This window comes from Rhinatrema bivittatum, chromosome 1 (genome assembly GCF_901001135.1).
Source record: "Rhinatrema bivittatum chromosome 1, aRhiBiv1.1, whole genome shotgun sequence".
Lineage (NCBI taxonomy): Eukaryota > Metazoa > Chordata > Amphibia > Gymnophiona > Rhinatrematidae > Rhinatrema > Rhinatrema bivittatum.
Window position 1 is genome coordinate 420889678 of NC_042615.1, and position 21379 is coordinate 420911056.

Below are 21379 nucleotides of genomic sequence, written 5' to 3' on the forward strand. Positions count from 1 at the left end.
GCACCAGACACCATTACCTCCTGCCCCTGGTTGTTTAAAAACCCAGCCGGGGGCAAGATATTCTCTTACTTGCTCTTGGCACTTCTAGCTATCTGCTCGCCTGCAAACTGAATATGTCCCAATATCTCATCCCATCCCAGTTTTTTCCCCTTTTTTTCCTTCAACATTTCTGGGAAATGTACATGTTACACCTGACCCTTTTTTCATGATTATAGGAATGCATATTGAGATTTCTTTCCTCTGTGTGTATGAATAGCCATCACTTTCGCTACTGCAACCTTTTTTTTTAAACATTAAATCTGACAAGAACACAAACCACTAAGTGGCTAAGCTTAGCAGAAGATCAAAGTAAATCCAATATTCTTGAATTAGGGGTTTTAATTCAGAGCTCAAAATGACATTTATGAAAACTTTGAAACATTTTGTTGTAGAAATATTTGTGTGATTACTTCTGTCTTTATTGCACTGGAACAGTTTCTTCATGTATACTGGTCAGTAACCAGTTTAAAAAAAAAAGATAATTCTTTAGTATAAATAAAAAAATGTTATTGGATGTTTTATAATATTGTTTCATTAGTGTTCATTTGTTGGTATTTGACATTTGTGTGTGTGTGTGTGTATATATATATATATATATATTTATTTATTTTTTAAGTTGTATAAAATCATGATTTGCTCAGTCACACATCACCAAATTCAACCTGAATTTCTCTTGGTTGTGTAAATCTGATCTAATTACCCAAAGGTTATAACAAACCAGATGAATCAGTCAATAAATCAAACATGTTTACAAGTCTGTCATTATTTCTGGTAATTCTCCATTAACCAATAAACGCAGATTACCTTAACCTTCACCTCTAGTACTAACTGACTCCTACATTACAATTTAGCTGCAAACTCCATCTTCAAGCTGCATAATACTGACCCTCCAAATACAGGGAAATAACAGGATAACTTTTGCTAACAGTGTTAGTATTTTGTTTAAAAGCAAAAGAATCTTTTTTGATTGCCTTCTTGCCTTCTCTCCTCAAAGGAAGAAACTAGCTTTTCAGAAAAGCCTAGTACAAAGTTTTCTCCTAGTTTGTTACCAAGAAAACATACTGAGACCCAAGATAGTGCTTATTCAGGGAGAAGTCTCTCCTGCTGCAGAATAATGTACTTTCTACCATTTATACTCAATATATACTTTTAGAACAACAGATCTATGTGTTTTTGTCTCTCTCCTCTCATCATGCCTTGAGAAGAAGTTAAGCCTTGGAAATACTTGTCAGCATACTGTGTGGGGCCTCAGGATGGATCCTTTGCTCATAATGAACTACAGAGGCAATGCTGGAAGAGGAAAGATTCTATTCAGCTGCACCAATTTTTTTCAGAATATTTTATACATTTTTTTGTAACAATTTACACAAGGATAACGTTAAAACTGATCCTTTTAAAACAAAATGGATTGATTTTGTATGTTGTGGAAGATAACAGCTCCAAAAGTACATCTCTCTCAAGTGGCTGCTTTTTAGTTATGTTTTACTATGGTGCAGGTCTGCTGCCCATTTGAACTCAAAAGAATACAAGCAAGAGATACAGATATATTAATGCATTCATACAGTCTTTGACAATATTATTAAACAAAAAGATTCAATCCAGGTCAGATTAATTAGAAAATGACATTCAATATAAAGTGCTAAAAAACATGCAATTTAATTGCACTATTAGACAACTCTGTTAGAATTCACAGAAGATCATAGCCTTTCAGAAGGTATTTTCTTTAAAACTTTGGGCTAAATGTTTAATTAATAGCTGGAAAAACTGATGATTCATACACAAAATTTTGATTTTGGGGGGAAAAAACCCAGAAGCAGTATGAAGACCACTCTTGCCCCATTTGCCTTTTTAATATTCTGAACCTAGAACGGAAGTATTTAGAATACATTTGCCAGTTATTGCACTATTATGAACACTCTCCTAGTGCTTTTCATTTAATAAAAAGTCACTTCTTTCACAGTTTATTTCAGAGGGTGAAAAGTACCTGAACTAGATGCAGTTCTTCTTGCTCTTAAAATTGGGTAGCTGCCAACCTCTAAGGACTTAGTTAAATCAAGATCATGCAGGATCAAGAGGTACCCTGAGGAGGTTGATATCAGCATTTTTGAGCAGTCCGGTGTTAACCTCATCCGCATTAGAAAGCGTGTATGAAAGAATTTTTTGTGTGGACACCCATCTTCAGTACACCTGTTCAAAAGACAATAGGACCAACATTAAAAGTTTTCAGTGATCTGGTATCAGGTGCCTTGTATGAAGGTGCCAGATCAGTCAAAACATTCAAAGGAAAGTTAAAGATTCTGACTGATGATACAGTCCTAGTTTATACATAAATGCATTTATCTGTTGGACATTGTTATCTTGATTTAATTTTTCTGCAACACCGGAGAACTTATAACTAGGGACCTCCAACTCTGGAACAATATGATTATTTTTGCCTGGCACTATTTCCTCAGCCTGTGAATTTATCTTTTATGTAGTGTCTTGTAGGAGAACTTTATACATCTTGACCAAAAAAGTATTCCCTGTCCTTTTTACAAAAGTCAATGGCTGAACAAAAACGTAAGTCAGCCAAGAGCTGGAATTTCACATACCGGTTGGTGTCCCAAATGATCACATTTCCATCAAATCCAGATGTCACCAGTAGCCTTGTGTTTGTATCATATTCGATATTCTTCACCCAGCTGGTGTGACCATGCAATGTACACACTTTTGTGTTCAGCTTTCTCAGATCCCAAAGCGCAATTGTAGTGTCATCAGAGCAAGTTGCAAATAGTCTATTGTCAAGAAACCTGCAAACACAGTTAAAGTAAAATTTCATTATACAAGAATTAATTAGGAAAAATACAGCTCAAAGTACAAGATACATATTTGATACAAGATGGAGGGAGTTTTTAAAAAATGTATGTTTAGTTGCTGGAGATTCTCTAAATACAGCTATGTTTGTACTGATAACAACTGTAATTAAAATAAACCTTTAAACTGGAACTGGCAGGTTGAAAACGATTAGTTTTCAACTATTATCAGTTTAAAGCTATCAAAATTGTAGTTTAAATATACAGACAAATAAAAAATGTGAATAATAAAATTCTTAGGCCGGTCTTCACAGTACTTTAAAATAAGCATGAGATGTTATTGGAAGGGCCCCCAAGAAGTTCATGGATCCCCTGCATAAGTGCAATACCCTTGAAAAGTTAAAGGCCACTAACCCGTTTCACTTATTTCCTCTTTTCTCAAAATTGTACTGTTTGGAAATTATGTAATCATCACAGCTTAATCAGAGTTTTCCAGAAGACTCAATTTTTCCTCTCTGGTCAGATCAGAGTACTAGAAGATAACACTGGTACCATTTTTACAGCATTCAGTAGACACTGGGAATGTATTCTTCAATGGAAAATTCTGCCAGGAAAAATTCCAAAGAGTTTCCTATATACACTGTGTTCAGACTAGAAAGCCCTTGCTACTTTAGTAATGCACAGTCTTGAACACACAAGTTGCCAACTTCTTATAAACCTGATTATATTACGATTAAGAATAAATTCACAGTCGTTGCAGTGAATTTCACGTCTAGTCACATAGTAAAATTGTAGCCTTCCTTTGAAGTACTTTTTTTTTTTTTTCCCAAATCTTTTATTAAACTCAGAACATACACAGCATGTTATGCAATATCAGTACATCTGGCCAAGAAGGAACAGCAAAAAATTGAACATACACGCAATCATGACATCAAAAATCACGACACGCAATCAGACATCAAAAAATAAGTGATATACACAAATTACATAAACTCGTATTATAATTAACAGTATCAAAACACTTTAATACATATTCATAACTCAATATCCACCATCAACAAATCTTAATATCTTCTATCATAAAATCACACCATTCGTATCATTCACAACCATGTAAAGCCACAAGCACACATAAAATCATAAATATTTAATTCCTCCCAACCATCTCTGCAGCACTCCATCAACCAGAAAAAGACACTCCTCAGTAAAAGGCATATGACAGCCTGCTTGGAGTTTGCCAAAAGCTATTTAAATAACTCTCAGAGCATGAGAAATAAGATTCTCTGGTCTAATGAAAACAAGATTAAATGCCAAGCATCATCTAGAGCAGAGGTTCTCAACCAGTGTGTTGCCACACTTCCCGGTCCCCCGCGGACCCAGCTGCTCCCCCTACCCGAGCAAAATAGGTCCTTTAAGCTGATAGCCCGGTCGGAACACGGCAGGACAGCTGGAGTCAGCAGCACCGGCATGCTCTCTTCTTCCTGCCCCCCCCTCCCCCCGCGGCCTAGAAGAGGAAGTGGTGAGCAGCGGGTGTGTGCGCGGGAAGAAGAGACCATGATAGTGTGGGCAGCGTTGGCCCGAAGAAGAGAAGAGAGGCGCGGCCTGAGGAATGACCAGCGCGGCTCGAAAAAACAAAGAACAACGTCAACCCCACGGCCGATGGGACTCCTTTCTCCACGAGGGCTGAAAGTGAAGGAGATTGGTGCTGCCTTTAGGGTTGGAAGTGGAAGAAGCTGCTGCTGTCGCTAGTTCGAGGCTGGGGGGGGGGGGGGGGATGAGTGAGTGAATGAGCAAGCATATGTGTTTGAGGTGCTGTGTGTGTGTGAGAGTGAGACAGCATGCATGTGAATGACTGAGGCCTGTATATATGAAAGAGTATGTGTGTGAGAGCGAGCATGAATGGAAGTGTGACTGAGAACCTGTGGGGTACATTTTAAAAGAGAGCGCGCGTGCGAACAAAAGTACGCTGGATTTTTATAAGATACACGCATAGCCGCGCGTATCTTATAAAATCCGGGGTCGGCGCACGCAAGGGGGTGCATATTTGTGCAACTTGCGAGTGCCGAGCCCTGCGTGCACTGCCCGTTCCCTCCGAGGCCGCTCCAATATCGGAGCGGCCTTGGAGGGATCTTTCCTTCCACCACCCCCCCGCACCCTCCCCCCCCCTAACCCACCTTCCCCGGCCCTGGCTAGACCCCCCCCCCCCCCACACCTTTATCTTAAAAGTTACTACTGCCTCCGGGCAGTAGTAACTTTTAAGTAACTTGCGCGTGCTGGCGCGGCAGGCCCCGATCACAGGCTGCTGTGTCGGGGCACTCGGCCACGCCCCCGGACCGCCCACACGACCCCCCGAACACTGCCCCCCGCTTCAAAAACCCACACCCCCGACCGCCCCTTTTTGCAAGCCCCGGGACTTACGCACGCCGCCGAGCCTATGCAAAATAGGCTCTGAGGGAGCATGTGAGTATGTGACAGAAGCCTGTGTGTAAACGAGAGAAAGAGAGAGCGAAAGAAGTGCGCGAGAGAAAAAAGACAGCATGAATGTGTGCGATTGAAAGCCTGTATATGTAAGCATGAAAAGGCAGACACAGCATGTGTGTAAATGTGTAATTAAGAGCCTATATAAGTGAGAGAGAAAAAGCATGTGTATATTCGAGCGATTGAGAGCTACTGTGAGAGAGAGGAGAAAGTTCCAAGCAAACCACCCCTCCTCCTGCTAATTCAAAACAATCTCAGGACACCTGGATATCAAACGTTCCCAGATATGCAGAGCAAAACAATTTTTATCATTATTTTTCATTACTGGGTCTTTTGTGTCTGCTATTTTGAAATATTTTATTGGTATCTATAAATTTTTGATATATTTTTAATTATTGGATATTCCATTCATCAGCTGTTTTGAAATAATCTGTTCTTTTTGTTAGTATGGTTTTACTGCTACTGATTTTATATTTCTTGATTTGTTTTTATAAGGACTGGTGATGTTTCTCTTTTTCCTTTGTTACACTGCACACAGAGACCCTGGCTTGTTGCAGTTTCCAATTCAGTTTTTGTCTGCATGCTTCTTGTTATGTGTTTTGGTCTCTTTATTCTTTGTTAGGTGAGGGTCAGCACATGTGATTCAGGTGAGGTTTCTGCTGGCATGTAGTTTCTGTGTAGGGCTCTATAGCAGCCTGACTTGGTCCGTTTTCCTAATAGGAGATGTATTGTCTGAAGGCCTGTGTAATATTTTCAGTGTTGCCTTTTCTTAAGTAAGGTGTTTACTGTTTGAGTACTGGAAATTGGTGCTGTTTTGGTGTGGGATGTTTACTATTTATGCAATATATGTATCTTTCCCTTGTGTCATTCTTAACAATATAAATAATACTGGGCCTTTTTTTTTTTTTATTTCCGCCGTGAATTGTAATGAGCTGTGTGTCACATATGTGAGCGTGGTCTGTCAGGTGTGTCATGATGGAAAAAGGTTGAGAACCACTGATCTAGAGGAACCATGCACTGTTCATTACCTAGCAATACCATCCCTCTGGTGAAGCATGGTGGGTGGCAGTTCCATGCTGTGGGAATATTTTTCAGCTTCAGGAACTGGGAGACTAGTCAGGATCAAAGACAATATAAATGGAGCAAAGTACAGAGAGATCCTTGATGAAAACCTGCTCCAGAACTCTCTGGATCTCAGAATAGGGCGATGATTCACCTTCCAAAAGGACAACGACCCTAAGCACACAGCTAGTGGCTTCGGGACAAGTCTATGAATGACCTTGAGTGGCCCAGCCAAAATCTGGACTTGAACTCTGGTTGATTGTCTCTGGAGAGACCTGAAACAGTGGTCAATCAACGTTCCCCATTCAACCTGTCAGAGCTTCAGAGGATCTGCAGAGAAAAATGGGAGAAATCCCCAAATCCAGGTGTGCCAGATTGTAAGGTCATACCCAAGAAGACATGAGGCTATAATCACTGCAAAAGGTGTCTCAACAAAGTACTGAGTAAAAGGGTCTGAATACTTATGTCATAACGCATTTTGATAAATGGCCTGGATAGTTGGGGCAGTTTTACACACACAGTTGGAGGTACGAAAAGCAAAGTTGACATCACTGAAGATTTTCTGTCATTTCAATTGATGAAAAGGTACAAGAGTTGATTTGTGCAATGCATTCTCTACCTAGAAGCTAGCATTAAGGCCCTAACGTGAAATGATAAATGACCCTGTAAGTTTGTATCTGAGTTAATAGAATTATTAAATATCTTGCCCAAGGTCACAAAGAGCATCATTTGGGGAGGGACATGGGATTTGAGCTGGGGCTTCTTAAATAAATGCCCTGTGTGTGAAAAAAGCACAGGACTGCTTCTACGGCCACGTCCTAAAGGAAATGAAAAAAGCGTGCACTGGGGGTAACTTGCTGGTGTGCAGCAGATTACAATCCTTAGCAGAAGGAATGGAGATTACGGACCTTTACCAATAAGACTTGATTCTTTTAATGCAACTGCAATATTGCTCCCCACTTCAACAGCAGAGGAAACGGGAAATTGGTTACAGACAACAAACAAGAGGGCCCTGACTTCTACAGTCTGGAGTACTGATATGCAGACATATGGTAAAAAGCTTTTCTGACATCATTTCTATGTGTTCTATAATTTGAATCAAGGCTTCTTAACTCATAATTTCAATCATGATTATATCAACCTGATTTAAAATAGTTAACACATATATACAAATGCTCAGATTTTAAAGGCAATCTATTTTTAGCTTTATGTTGCACAATATGCCCACAGTCAACTACATACGTTTAGGACTTCTTATTCCATATATATATGAAATAGATGCAATTATGACAACTTTTAGCTGACGGGGACCATTTTTTGCATGCGTGCATATTTTCTGCACAGTTTTAAACCTCACTGTGATCGAATCACCAACATCTATATACCCCGAAAAGAAAATCCTATCAGTGTAATTAAAAGTGATTAACAAGTCTTTTCTTGACTGTTTCAATTTTTCCCTTCATAAAACACAATTAAATGACCGAAGGAAAAAGTCCACCAGCATATTTCTTCATTAGTTTACAATTCCCTGAGGCATTTTCAATTTTTTTTTAAAAAGTATTAAAATAAAATATAAAAATTATTTCAATAAACAAAGCATAGAAAAACTTTGTAACAGTAAAAGGAATATCAGACACAAGCAACCCCTGTAAATAAGAAACAAGAGGAAAAAAGGGGGGAAGAGGAAATATAGGAGATGTGAAGAAATTCAGGCAAATACACTGTCAGCCGATTCAGTAAAAGTCGTGGGGAGAACGGGCGAGCGCCTGCTCTCCTGTGCGTGCAATCCAGTATTTAAATGAGGGCCCGCGGTAAAAGAGCGCTAGGGACACTAGCGCGTCCCTAGCACCCTCTTTTTGACAGGAGCGGCGGCTGTCAGCGGGGTTTGACAGCTGATGCTCAATTTTGCTGGCGTCTGTTCTCGAGCCCACTGACAGCCACGGGTCAGAAACCGGATGCCGGCAAAATCTGAGCATCCGGTTTTCAACGCGAGCCGATTTACTTTTTTTTTTTTAATTAGTTTTTTACTTTTGGGACCTCCGACTTAATATCGCCATGATATTAAGTCGGAGGGTGTACAGAAAGCAGTTTTTACTGCTATTCTGTGCACTTTCCCGGTGCCTGGAGAAATTAGCGCCTACCTTTGGGGAGGGCGCTAATTTCTGAAAGTAAAATGTGCGGCTTGGTTGCACATTTACTTAGTGAATTGCGCGGGAATAACTAATAGGGCCATCAACATGCAACAGTATAAGTGCCTAACTTTAATACACAAAGCAATCTATGGCACGAACTCGGAATGGCTGAATGCCTCTTTACGTATCCATGTCCCATCACGAAATTTGAGGGTCCCTTGGGCAGCCTTGTTGACCATTCCCATCGCCCAAACTGGCCCACCTTAGTTCAGTAAGGGAAAGGTCTTTATCTCTAGCAGGGCCGAAAAATGTGGAATTCCTTACCCACGGAGATTCGGACAGAGGAGGATATTAATAGCTTTAGGAGGCAGATAAACACCTGGCTATTTGAACAGGCTTTTTAGTCTAAATAGTTGATCCCGTTCATCATAGTAATACAGAGACACCAGGGGAAGATGGAGATGAGAGTTGGAGATGGAAGGAGGGGAGATGGGTGGGGGGGGGAGGAGGGTAGATGGAGTGGGTAGAGGGAAGGGGGTATCCTGGTAAGATGTGGCAGTACTGCTACGATTTGAAAGAGACTAGTTTTTAATGTACTGTTTAGTTAGTGAGCCTTTGGTTTAACTGTATTATAGCCTTGTATTATGTTTAAGGATATGTTTTAGTATATATGTATTTGAATGTTGCTACTGCAATTTCAATCAATGTAAACCACCTTGAATGAATTTGAAAGCCGGTATATAAGGTTGAATAAATAAATAAATAAATAAATTTGCATGTTATGGGCCGCTATTAGTTTCGGGGGGTTGGACGCACGTTTTCGATGTGCTATTACCCCTTACTGAATAAGGGGTAAAGCTAGTGCGTTGAAAATGCGTGCCCAAACATGGGTTAACAGTGCGCTCCACCGGAGCGCACTGTACTGTATCGGCTGTGAGTTAGTTCTGCTATAATAATTACAAGAGATCACTAGGTCCCTATAAGAACAGGAGAAGATGTTAACATCTTACGAGCATCAACAAAAGATTTCAATTGTTCCAGAGAAAAAAAAATAGAAAACTCTGAGCGATATTTTACAAAACATTTGCAAGGATAATGCAAAATAAACAAAGTACCTAAAGACAAAGTGTCTGAGAGCCAAGAAGGCCTTTCTTCTTTGCTGTGTCAAACGTGAAAGATCAGGAAAAATTCTCAATTTTTGACCCAGAAAATCCAATTTAAATTCGGAAAATATGCAACCATTACTTTACTAATGTCAGCTTCAGAACAGAAGGAAACTAATAAGGTAGTTCTTTCCATAATTTCTGAGGAAGACAATTCCAAAAAGCCAGGTAATTCAGAGAAGAAACCACAGGAGCATTTTGATCAAACAATGTTAGACAGAGGAGAAGATGGAAGAAAAACCCTTATTCACAGAGGGGCTAGATGTAGATTTTCTACTAAATATTTCTTAAAGGTAATCAAGGGTAATTCACCCATAATCTTAGGAAAATTCAATATACGAAGATTATGGGAGTTTTTTGTTTTTTTTTAAGCAGAATTACACCTTGCTCTCATAAAAAGGCAGTTTGAACCCCCTGGAATGTCCCCAAGTCGTTCTTAATCTGCGAAAATTTTTCTACGTGCTCCTGAACTTGCAATTCAAGCCTGGAAATCTGATGCTCAAGTTTTAAAGCAAGAGAATCCATTTTCTGCACAGAAGCACAAAGAAACTGGCCAAACTTGGCCATCATGTGCCATAGGGAAGCCAAGATTACTTCTGCTGGTTTATTAAAGAGTTAGGGAAACTCACAGACAAGAAACTTCTCCCCAGAGGACACAGCGGCCATGGAGGGAATGCCATTCAGCAAGACTTCCTGCCTAGGAATAGCTGTCTCTGATTCAACGTGAGTCGCTCCCAACTGCTGTATAGATTGAATGGGCAGCGATACCTCCTCAGCCCCCTCCCGCATTGGCAACAGAAACATCGTTCTCCTGTGACAATGCAGCTTTCGGGAAGGAAGCGGGTCCGTCTGACAGCAAAGACTCTTGTGGCCTGGGGCTGAGAGACCCCCCTCCTCGCCTGACTGGGCCAACGCTCCTCCATCGAAGCCAGCAACAGAGAACTGGCCACCAGACGAAGCAAAAGTCGAGGATGCAAAAGATGTTATAGATTGCTGACCCGGAAGGTGCACGAGTTAGGAGGGGGAAAACTCTGACCTTCCCTTTTCTTTTAGGAGCCATTTAGAGAGGAAATAAATGTAATCAGCGAACAGCAAAAATCAGCATCCTCAACTCACAGCCATTTTTTATTTAACATTTTTATATACCGAAATTCATGTAGCAAGGTTACATATCACTTCGGTTTACATTAGAACATTAACAAGCATGTAAGAATGCAAATACTTTGAACAGGGGAGATAAACTTGGATCAGAAACGGAACTGGGAAATAACGTACAATGAATAGATAAAGGTAATGGGATTCTTTAGAGGAGCTAAAACTGAACCTGGCTAAGGATCTAGATGCGTACTGGCATAATTAAAGTCACTGTAAATGGAACCCATAATTGGCGTAGTTGGCTGCAGCGTTAGAAAGCTAAACTGAAATATAATCTGATGGACTCTGGAAGAATAGCTTGTAGGAAAGAAAGGTGAGGTAAAGGGGGATTATTAGTCTAAATTAAAGCAAGAGTCTTTTTTCCTCCCCGCAGCATTTTCAGTTTTTATGTATCATAGAAGTGTGAAAAAGGTGGCTATCAATGTGATTTACAGATTTTCTCTCCCTTTTTTTGTGGTTGTAAAGGCAAAAACTAACAGAACTCAAGAAAGCATAGGATAATCACAGAGGAGCCCTAGTTGTGAAGGGAAAGCCAAAGATCAACCAAGGATTATGACATTGCAGCAGGAAAGAAATTGGGAAGGATTACAGTCCTTATCTGCTATTTTCTATTAGCTGTGCTTACACCATGTGCCACACCCATGCATGCCCCTCAGATTTAAAAAGAAGAAGAAACTCGCACCAAATGTCCAGCAGAAATCCAGATCTCTAATTGCCAAGGTCCTTTAATCCAAAAGAACTCAGTTAAAGGGTCCTGAGTGATTACTGTAACCTTTCCCATAATGATGCCCCAAACAAACCTGGATGGAAACCAGCTGTGCAAGGCAAAATGAACTGCAATTAATAGCTGAGGTGACTTGGCCCTTATATTGAAAAATTCTCAGCATATGACACTATTCCATGCAGTCCCCTATGCTTTATTCCTGGCCACCTTCGGATACATCTTATTAAGGGTTTCTCCCACTCTGTGCCTAGGATCAGACTCTTTCCAATAGGGGAGGCCTTCTGGGGGACTGTGCTGCTGCCAACTAGAGAATTAAGTTATCCTGAATGTAACTTACTCACTTAAGACTAGAGTTTTTGGCCAGCCAGCAGTGGTGGGAAAATCCAAGAGATGGATTTTTCATTTGCTCACAGCCAACTTGCTAGGTGCATTGACCAGCGACAGATGAGTGTCCAGCTTTCAGCATCTGCATTTCTAGGATTATCTGGGGATGGAATGTATTTCTTCCTGCTCCTTTGAGCTACCAGTTCAATTGGAATCAGGGATGGGATCTTCCATGAGCCCTGATGTAGTGTTATGCAGGCATTTTTTCTCTATTTTATATCCCTCCCAACTCATTTAGCCCAGTTAGTAGTCCTCTCCTCAGCTGGGGACCATTCACCAGGGCTCCTTCCATAAACCTGCAATTATGACACTAAATATATTTTATTTATTCTGTTTTTCTATTCCACCTCTTGATAAAAATTATGCTCAAAACAGATAATAAATGAATTTAAAATTACAACATATAGAAAGTAAAAAAAAATTATATATATATAAATCTAAAGCACTGTACAAAAAAGTTAAGAACATGCTCTGATCAATTACAGGAACATAATCATATATACATGATTAAGTGTCACCACTTAGCAATGACAAACTACCTCCTCACCCCAGAGGTGTGAACACGGCCTCCACAGCATCTCCAGCCAGACCAGGGAACAGACCACTTTTTACCTGGGAATTGAATCCATGCTCTCTGCATGGCTATGAGCAGTGCTGCTGAGTCACAAGACCAGTTCCAGAAATATTTGTTACTGTCTATATACATACCAGGCTCTTCTCGTATTTAATCAGGGACAAAAAGAATTTAATAGCAACATCCAAGCTTCCTCAGTGGTACTGCGTTCAGAGAGGAATGCAGGTGTGCCCTGGGTGAACTTAAATAATGGTAGCATCATTAGGGATGACATTCCTTTTTTTATTTTGTATTTAACTTTATTTGAAATACACTCATCAGATACAAATACAACACATGTTTAACAGTCAGCCAGGTTCCCTAGGACAACATTGTATTTCAAAGTTTTTTCTTGAATATCCCCTCCTCTTCCCAAAACCACCCCCCCTCCCCCCCCCCACAGTAATACATGATAAGAACAAACTGGAGTGAATAAAGAAAATCTAATAAAGCAAGAGCATAGTCTGCGGTAATCATAGAAACATAGAAATGACTGCAGAAGAAGACCAAACGGCCCATCTAGTCTGCCCAGCAAGCTACACACTTTATCCATTTTTTTCCCTTTTTTCTCTCTCCCACCTGTTACTATTGGCTTCCAGTACCCTCCAGCCCTAATTCCCCTCCACCAATTTAGAGAGCAGCGCCGTATCTGCATCCAAGTGACATCCAGCTCAATTAGGGGTAGCAACCGCTGTAACAAGCAGGCCACACCCTTGCCCCATACTCTTACCCACCCCTGTTTTTATTTTTGTTTGTTTTATTTTTTTTGGAGATAGCAGCCCTCCATCCTTCCGCTCCGTGAAGGTGGAACACTAGTTACTGGCCACTGGCATCCCGCTCCATGAATGCCTCTGTGGCTACTGCCGCTCCGTGCAGTGTTTTGCTGCCTCCACTTTATTCACGCCCTCTAGACTTGATGGATCCACAGTGTTTATCCCACGCCCCTTTGAAGTCGTTCACAGTTTTAGACTTCACCACTTCCTCCGGAAGGGCATTCAAGCAAATCAAGCAAATGCGAGGCAGGAAAATACAGGGCCATTTCATACACATCCCCTCATCCCTCACTTAAGAACAATATGTCTGTCTCCACTCATCAAAAGGTTTCCAAATGGTCTCCGGTAAGCCGCTATTTTTTCCATAGCTTGTATGCCTCGGAGCCTTTTGACTACTGCTGCAATAGGAGGCACAGCTGGTTGTCTCCACCAACGGGCGACTACCAAATGGGCTGCTACGGCTAAATAGCGCAATAACCTCACATTAAGTACCTGCTGCTCCTCTTCCCAAAGGCCTAACAACCATGAGGTTGGCCGAAGGACAAGTTCCTTTCCCAGCATGTCCTTGGTCAGCTGTTGCATGCCCGCGCAGAACTGCTGGAGAACCGGACAAGTCCACCATATATGTAAAAAAGTACCCTCATCCTGATCACAGCGCCAACACTTATTAGATAGGTGAGGATACCTTTTTGCTAAACAGCAGGACTTAAATACCAATGGTAGAGCAGTTTATACTCATTCTCCACCATAGATGTAGACATGGAGTGCCTCCCCATGCCTTGAAAGCAAGAGTCCCATCTTTCTTTATCCCAAACTCCCCCCAAATCACTTCCCAGGCTCTCATATGGGAAGCTTGATAAATTGCAGTGTCTTCCAGTAATTTATAAAGTTTGGACATCAACTTGGGGGTTTCCTTGGTGCTACACAAAACCCTTCCATTAATGAGACCCCCTTCTTGAGATCTCTAGATACGTCGATATGACTAAGGAAATGGCGTATCTGTGCATACACCAAAAAATCTACCGCAGCTAGATGATATTCTCCCTGCCATGATAGAAAAGATTTAACCCCTCCTGCTTCCCAGAACTGCTGGACCCGATACAACCCCTTGGCCTCCCATTTCTGAAAAGTTTGGGATGTAGCTCCAGCTGGAAAATCCGACATAGAAGTAAGCCGCGTTGGAAAGAAATAGCTGTTCTTCCCAGTCATGCTTGTTCGCCATTTATACCACACTGCCAGTGTACATTGCATAGAGGGCAGTAGAGAGGAATCCTTAAGATTAGGCTTCTGCCTGGCCCAAAACAAGTGCTCCAAAGAGTCTCTACCCAACCATGACTGTTCAATTAACATCCATTGTTTCCTGCAGCTTAACATGTGGCATTCCACTACTGCTTGCACTTGAGCTGCCACATAATATTTCGTAAAATGTGGGACACCCAATCCTCCTTTAAATGTAGGGCAATACATAACCGCCCGTGCTACTCTGGGGGTCTCCGTTTCCAAATATGGGAAAAGATTTTCCGCTGCATGTCCCGGAACCATCCCTCAGACAATAGACAGCGCAACACCTGAAATAAATAACTAAGCCTGGGAAAGATATTCATCTTTAAAACTGCGATCCGCCCCAACCATGATAAACTGTATCTATCCCATCGTAGCATATCCTTTTGAAGTTTTCCAAGCAGAGGCTCATAATTCGCTTTAAAAAGGTCATGATGATTTTCCACTAAATTAACCCCCAGATAACGTATGGGTCCTTTTGTCCACCTATAAGGAAACATTTGTTCCAGCTGAGATCGTTGTTCCAATGTAAGACCAATAGGGAGAATTTCAGATTTATCCATATTAATCCGGAATCCAGAAACTGCCCCAAACCGCTCTATTATTTCCGTAATAATTCTTACCGATACAGCTGGATCCGTAACTGTAAAAATGATATAGTCAGCATAGAGTGAGATTTTATATTGGGCCAGTCCTATCTGAATCCCCCGGATACCCTGGGTCGTACGCACCAATTCCGCTAGTGGTTCCACACTCAATGCAAAAAGAAAAGGGGAAAGGGGACATCCCTGCCTGGTGCCCTGATGGATAGAAAACATCGGTGTGTAGCCACCATTAATTTTTACACAAGCCCGTGGGTCCCTATATAACTCCTTTAACCAGGTTAAATAGTGCCCCCCAAGACCCATTTTTTTCCATCACTGTGAATAAAAAGGGCCAATGCACCCTATCGAACGCTTTTTCTGCATCTATTGTCAGAAAGATAGACTGATGCATGCTATATTTAGCCACAGATATAAGATCTAATATTTTGCGGACATTATTGGAGGTGGATCTACCGGGCATAAATCCTGCCTGATCATCCTTCACTAAGTCTAGGATGACCCCCCCGTAAGCGCATAGCCAGGATCTTAGCCAACAAACTTAAGATCTATATTTATCAATGATATAGGGCGGTAAGACCCATAACTGCTCATCCATGCCCAGTTTCGGGAGAATGGTGATCCCAGCTGTATTGCCATTAGGCAACAGCTGCTGTCCCTCCCTTAAGGCGTTAAAGAGCTCCTGTAGAGGATGCGCTAGAAACTCCCACAAAGGTTTTATAAAAGAGAGGAGTATAGCCATCGATCCCGGGGGCTTTCCCTAATTTTAAAGATTTAATCGCCGTTTGGACTTCAAATACCGTAATAGGAGACCCCAATATGTCCTGTGCCTGCGAAGATAAGGTTGGAAGGGATATGTCTCTTAGAAAATGTGAAATATCTTCCTCCGTGACCACATGATCTGTGGAATAAAGAGCCTCATAGAAGCTCAAAAACATTCTGAAATTTCTTGCACTTTCGTATGTATTTCCCCCTTAGTATCTTTGATAACATGAATATGAGATTGGATTCTCTGCCCCTTCAACTTATGGGCCAGCAGTCTGCTGGGTTTATCCCCCTGCTCGTAGTAGAGTTGCTTCACTAAATCTAATTGATAGGCTATACGATCAGCATCTAAATCTTTCAACTGTTGACGTACTTCATCTAGTTTTCTTAGTGTAATTGGCCGCTGATCTTGTTGATGCAACCTTTCAAGTTCTGCTATATGGGTTAATAAATTGATCCGCTCCCGTTTTGTGCCTTTTATGATAGGTTCCCAAACTAATAAGGTGGCCTCTCATCGTAGCTTTCAGACCTTCCCATACCGATACTGGAGACATCTCCTTATCACTATTGAAAAGTAAATATTCCTCTAATTGGGCTTGCAATTTGGAAATATATGCTTTATACTTAAGTAAGCTATCATTCAGCTTCCAATAATGCTTGCCCTGTTCCCCAGTCGGTATACTCACTTCCCACCATATTGGGGCGTGATCCGACCATGTGATAGTTTCTATCTCAGCTTTTAGTGTGTGATCACTCAGTGTTTTATCGATTAAAAAGTAATCGATCCTTGTGTAGGTATTACGTGGCCTTGAATAGAACGAATAACACCTGCTAGAGGGGTATTGTAAACGCCAAATATCAATCAGATGCCAATCTACCAAAAGCTTTTGCAGGGCCCTTCGGTCCCATTGAGTTGCTCCACCTTGTGTCCAACCCTACTTTAGGGGCCAGATTAAAATCCCCGCCCAGCACCAAATAGCCCCCCCCCCCTATAATTTGCAGTTTCTGGTTAATCTCTGTTAATAGTGCCCCCTAATCATGGTTAGGACAATACACATTAACAGCATAAATTTACAATTGTGTATCTCTACCACTAGAATGAGGTATCTCCCTTTAGGTCCAATCAGTTTCCAGGACTTTTACTCCCAAATTATTAGCAAAGAAAATGCCCACCCCCCCATATCTGCAATCTGGAGTGCTGGCAGAATAGTACCTATGATGGTAGAGGCGTGGTTTAAACAGATGTTCATGCTTCCGCCTTAGATGAGTCTCTTGAACAAAGACCACTGATGCATGATACTGGTTTAGCTCATTACATAGCAATTGCCGCTTCATTGGGGAATTTAAACCCTTTACATTGAGGGACAAGAATCTAAGAGGTGTCATATTGTAGGAAGTACCCACACTTTACCAGCCCTTCCGATCACTCCATACCCCATGCAATAGAAATTAAACAGAAACACTCTCATCATATAGTCCCCATTCTCTCCTCCACCCATCCCCCCCTCCCCTCTCAAACACTAAGTCTCCCTTCATAAGGCAGACCCCTATAGGAGGAAGTTACATTCCCTCCCCCCACTCCCCTTCAAAACCCAAACATCATGACTGCATCTCTCCGATCCCAGACTTAACAGAATAGTTCAGACTACCATACATCTAAGAACATTCTACTACTTAATGCTATAGCGGGCCTGACCTCTAAGTAGAGGTGTACCCGAACCATGCATCTACTATTAAACCAAACCCAGGACGTCCCCCAGGCATCCTTCAGGTAGTGGCCACCGCCTGTCCACTTTCATTCTCAGGCATCCGCCCTCGTGCCTCGGGGTCAGAGGTTCTCTTGAATCGCCTGCCGCCTTTTCCCGTCCTCTGCCACTTCGCCGATTCCACTGCTGATCGCAGCGGTGTCGTCGGTGCTGCTGTATATTGAAACTCCAAGCCCGCCTCTTGAAGGAGAGATACCGCCTCCGGATTTCTTGCCCTCAATGTTGTCCCATTAATTGTAAAGGCTAACCCGCACGGGTAAAGCCACCGGTATCTGTGATGTGCTTTATGGAGAACCGCAGTTACCGGCTGAAAATCCCTACGCCGTTTCAGCGTTGCCGGTGCCAGATCGTTATATATGGACAGTGCGTGGCCTTCCCATTCAAAGGCATCCAGTTTGCGAGCAGCCTTCATTATTGCCTCTTTCACCAGAAAGCTATGTAGGCAGATAACAATGTCCCGGGGAACATTTCGTGAAGCTGCCCCCAACTCTCTGTGTGCCCGCTCCACAATAATATTATCAGGGGGTTCTCCGGAGTCCCCATTAATTGATTGCCCTGCTGCCACCAATAGCGCTCGGCAAATGCGTTGCACCACTTCGGCTGTGTTGTTGCAAGCTGGCTCTTCAGGGAGGCCTCGGATGCGTAAATGATTCCGACGTGTGCGGTTTTCAAGGTCCTCAAGCTTCAGCTCCGTGTCGTCTTGTAGCTGTCTCATATTTTCTAAGTCTGATGTCAAAGCTGAAAGCCGCTTCTCGTGATCCTCCATGCGAGTTTCTCCCTCCTCGACCCGATGCCCCAACTCCTTAATATCACTGCGGAGATTATATATAGCATCACGAAACTCTTCTGAAAGAGTCTTAATATCTTTTTTCAGATCTTGAAACCAATGTTGTACGTCTTTCTTGCTGATAGTATCATTACTCTGGTCCGCTTCCTTTGTTTCCAGGCTAGGTTTAGTGCCTGCGCCATAAGGGCCTTCACCTCCCGCCGACTCGCTCAGGGCCGCAAATCGGGAGCCACTCGCATCAAACGAGAATTGTTGTAAGTCTACCGCTTTTTTCCTAGTAGACATGACCAGTGTAGTTTAAACAGCCGATGAAGGTAGATATTACTGGTTATCCCCGTCTGGAAGCGGTAAGATTGGCAGAATATTCTGTGAGGAGTGTAGGAGAAAGAATCTAAGCAACCATCTGCAAATGATGACGTCACTTCCTCCGACTTATTACATTTTATGGTTGCTGTTAGCCATATTGCCACTATACAAGATATACAGACATTCGATAACACTTCTATGGCCTGATCAATCAATTTTAAGAAATCCATATTCATTATGAAAGGCCAAGGTGGCAACTATATTCACAGAAATATCTATTTTATGAAAATCTCTTATTATTTTAAGGGTGAACTAACCTGATATTATTTACACAATCTTCATGAGCATCTGACAGAGTTTTGATGTGCTTTGAAGACACAGGGTCAAACAGCAGGACTTCAGTCTGTTCACATGCAACAGTCAGCACAGATCTGAAAGTAAAATGACAAACAGGGATTTATTTACGCGGTGGTTGCTTTTTTGTCCTGGTGTTTAATTGTGCAAATTGGGGTGCATATTAAAGATGTGTAGTAAATAGCATTCTCTCACTTTCACTCAGTTTTAGAACACATTCTAAAACAATGGTAGGCAATTCCATTGCTCGAGGAACACAAACTGGTCAGGTTTTCAGGATATCCACAAAGAATATGCATGAGATATTTGCATGTGCTGCCTCAATACTGTAAAAATATGTCTCATGCATATTGTGAATTGCCTGAAAACCAGACCAGAATTGCCTACCAGTAGTCTAAAGTGTACAACCTGGGATGATTTCTCTTCAAGTATAAGCAAACCTTACATTAACTTACATACTTAACTGTACTGAAACTGAATCTGGACTCAATTAATTGGGGGGGGGGGGGGGGGGGGGGAGCTGGGGTGTCAATTTAAAGAGAAAAAGCCCAAATGGCCCTACCTGGAATGATTGAACTCGTGTTATATATTTTGTAGAAATCACCATTTTCTACTTTATTTTTAATAGCAATGCCCTGAATTGTTACCCTAAACATATGGTCTAAAAAGAAACAGGTATAGAAGTCAGACTATTTCTCCATCATGACACAGAAACGTGACTGCAGAAAAAGATCATATGGCAGGGGTAGCCAACTCCAGTCCTCGAGAACCACAAACAGTCCTGGTTTTCAGGACAGCCAGAATGAATATGCAGTGCATGCAAATGTCATGCATGTTCATAATGGATATCCTGAAAATCTGGCCTGTTTGTGGCTCTTGAGGATCGATGTTGGCCACTCCTCTCATATGGCCTAAGTCTGCCAATCCACCCAACTAATTCAATTTTATAATCCTTATCACTCCCTCTGAGATCCTCTGTGTTTGTCCCATGCTTTCTTGAATTCAGATACTGTTTTTGACTCCACCACCTCCACTGGGAGGCTGTTGCATGCATCCACCATGCTCTGCTAAAGAAATGTTTCTTTAGATTACTCCTGAGTCCACTTCCTTTCATCCTCATCCCATGACCCCTTGCTCTAGAAAAAGCTCGCATCATGTGCATGGAAACCTTGGAGGTACAGTTGTGCGCATAAAAGTTTACATATACCTGGTAGTATTTGTAAGATGTGCAGCATTTTAAGACACCTTAAGTAATCCAACAAAACACATGTATGTTATTTTTAAAGTTTCAAATTAAACTATTATGCATTACAGAATAGATCGTTAAACCATAGCAATAAAGAAAATAATAAAATGGTCCTGTTCAAAGGTTTGCATATTCTTAGTTCTTAATATCATATACTGCCCCCTTTTGCATCAATGACAGCTTGCAGATTTTTGTGATAGTTGTGAATGAGGCCCTTTATTTTTTCATGTAGTTAAGCTGCCCACTCCTCTTGGCAAAAAGCCTCCAGATCCTGTAAATTCTTTGGTTGTCTAGAACTGCATTTTTGAGTTCTTCTCAAAGTGGCTCAATGATGTTAAGATCAAGAGACTGTGATGGCCACTCCAGAACCTTCACTTTCTTCTGCTGCAGCCACAGATGGATAGACTTGGCCTTATGTTTCAGATCACTGTTATGTTGGAAAGTGCAATTGCGCCCCATATGAAGCTTCCAGGCTGCTGAATGCAAACTCTCCTCCAATATTTTATGATAAGATGCTGCATTCATCCTTCGATCAATTCTATCTAAATTCCCTGTGCTGCTGTAGCTCACTCATTCCCCAAAACAGCAGAGATCTGCCTCCATGCTTCACGGTAGGGATGGTGTGCTTCTCTTCATAGTGTTTATTGTTGTGATCACAAAGTTCAATTTTGGTCTCATCACTCGAAATGATTTTGTTCCAGACGTTTTGAGGCTTCTCTAGGTGCAGTCTGGCGTTTTATAAGCAAGCTGTTTTGTGGCATTGGTGCAGCAATGGCTTTTTTTCTGGCAATTCTACCATGCAGCCCATTTTTGTTCAAGTATCTCCTTATTGTGCATGTTGAAACACCAACACTGTTTTGTTTCAGAGAACCCTATATTTCAGCAGAAGTTGCTTGTGGGGTTTTCTTTGCATCCCAACAAATTTTCCTGGAAGTTGTGTCTGAAATCTTTCTTGAT

General features: G+C 41.6%; 1 protein-coding gene across 1 annotated transcript in view; it reads right to left on the reverse strand.

Moving 5' to 3' along the window:
- DCAF10 (DDB1 and CUL4 associated factor 10) overlaps positions 1-21379 on the reverse strand; it is an 81045-nt gene that overhangs the window by 44640 nt on the left and 15026 nt on the right. The window contains exons 2-4 of the mRNA XM_029603274.1: positions 19140-19253; positions 2631-2828; positions 2024-2226 (exon numbers count right to left, since the gene is read on the reverse strand). Coding sequence (XP_029459134.1) covers positions 2024-2226; positions 2631-2828; positions 19140-19253 — 515 coding nt within the window. The remainder of the gene's footprint in view (positions 1-2023; positions 2227-2630; positions 2829-19139; positions 19254-21379) is intronic.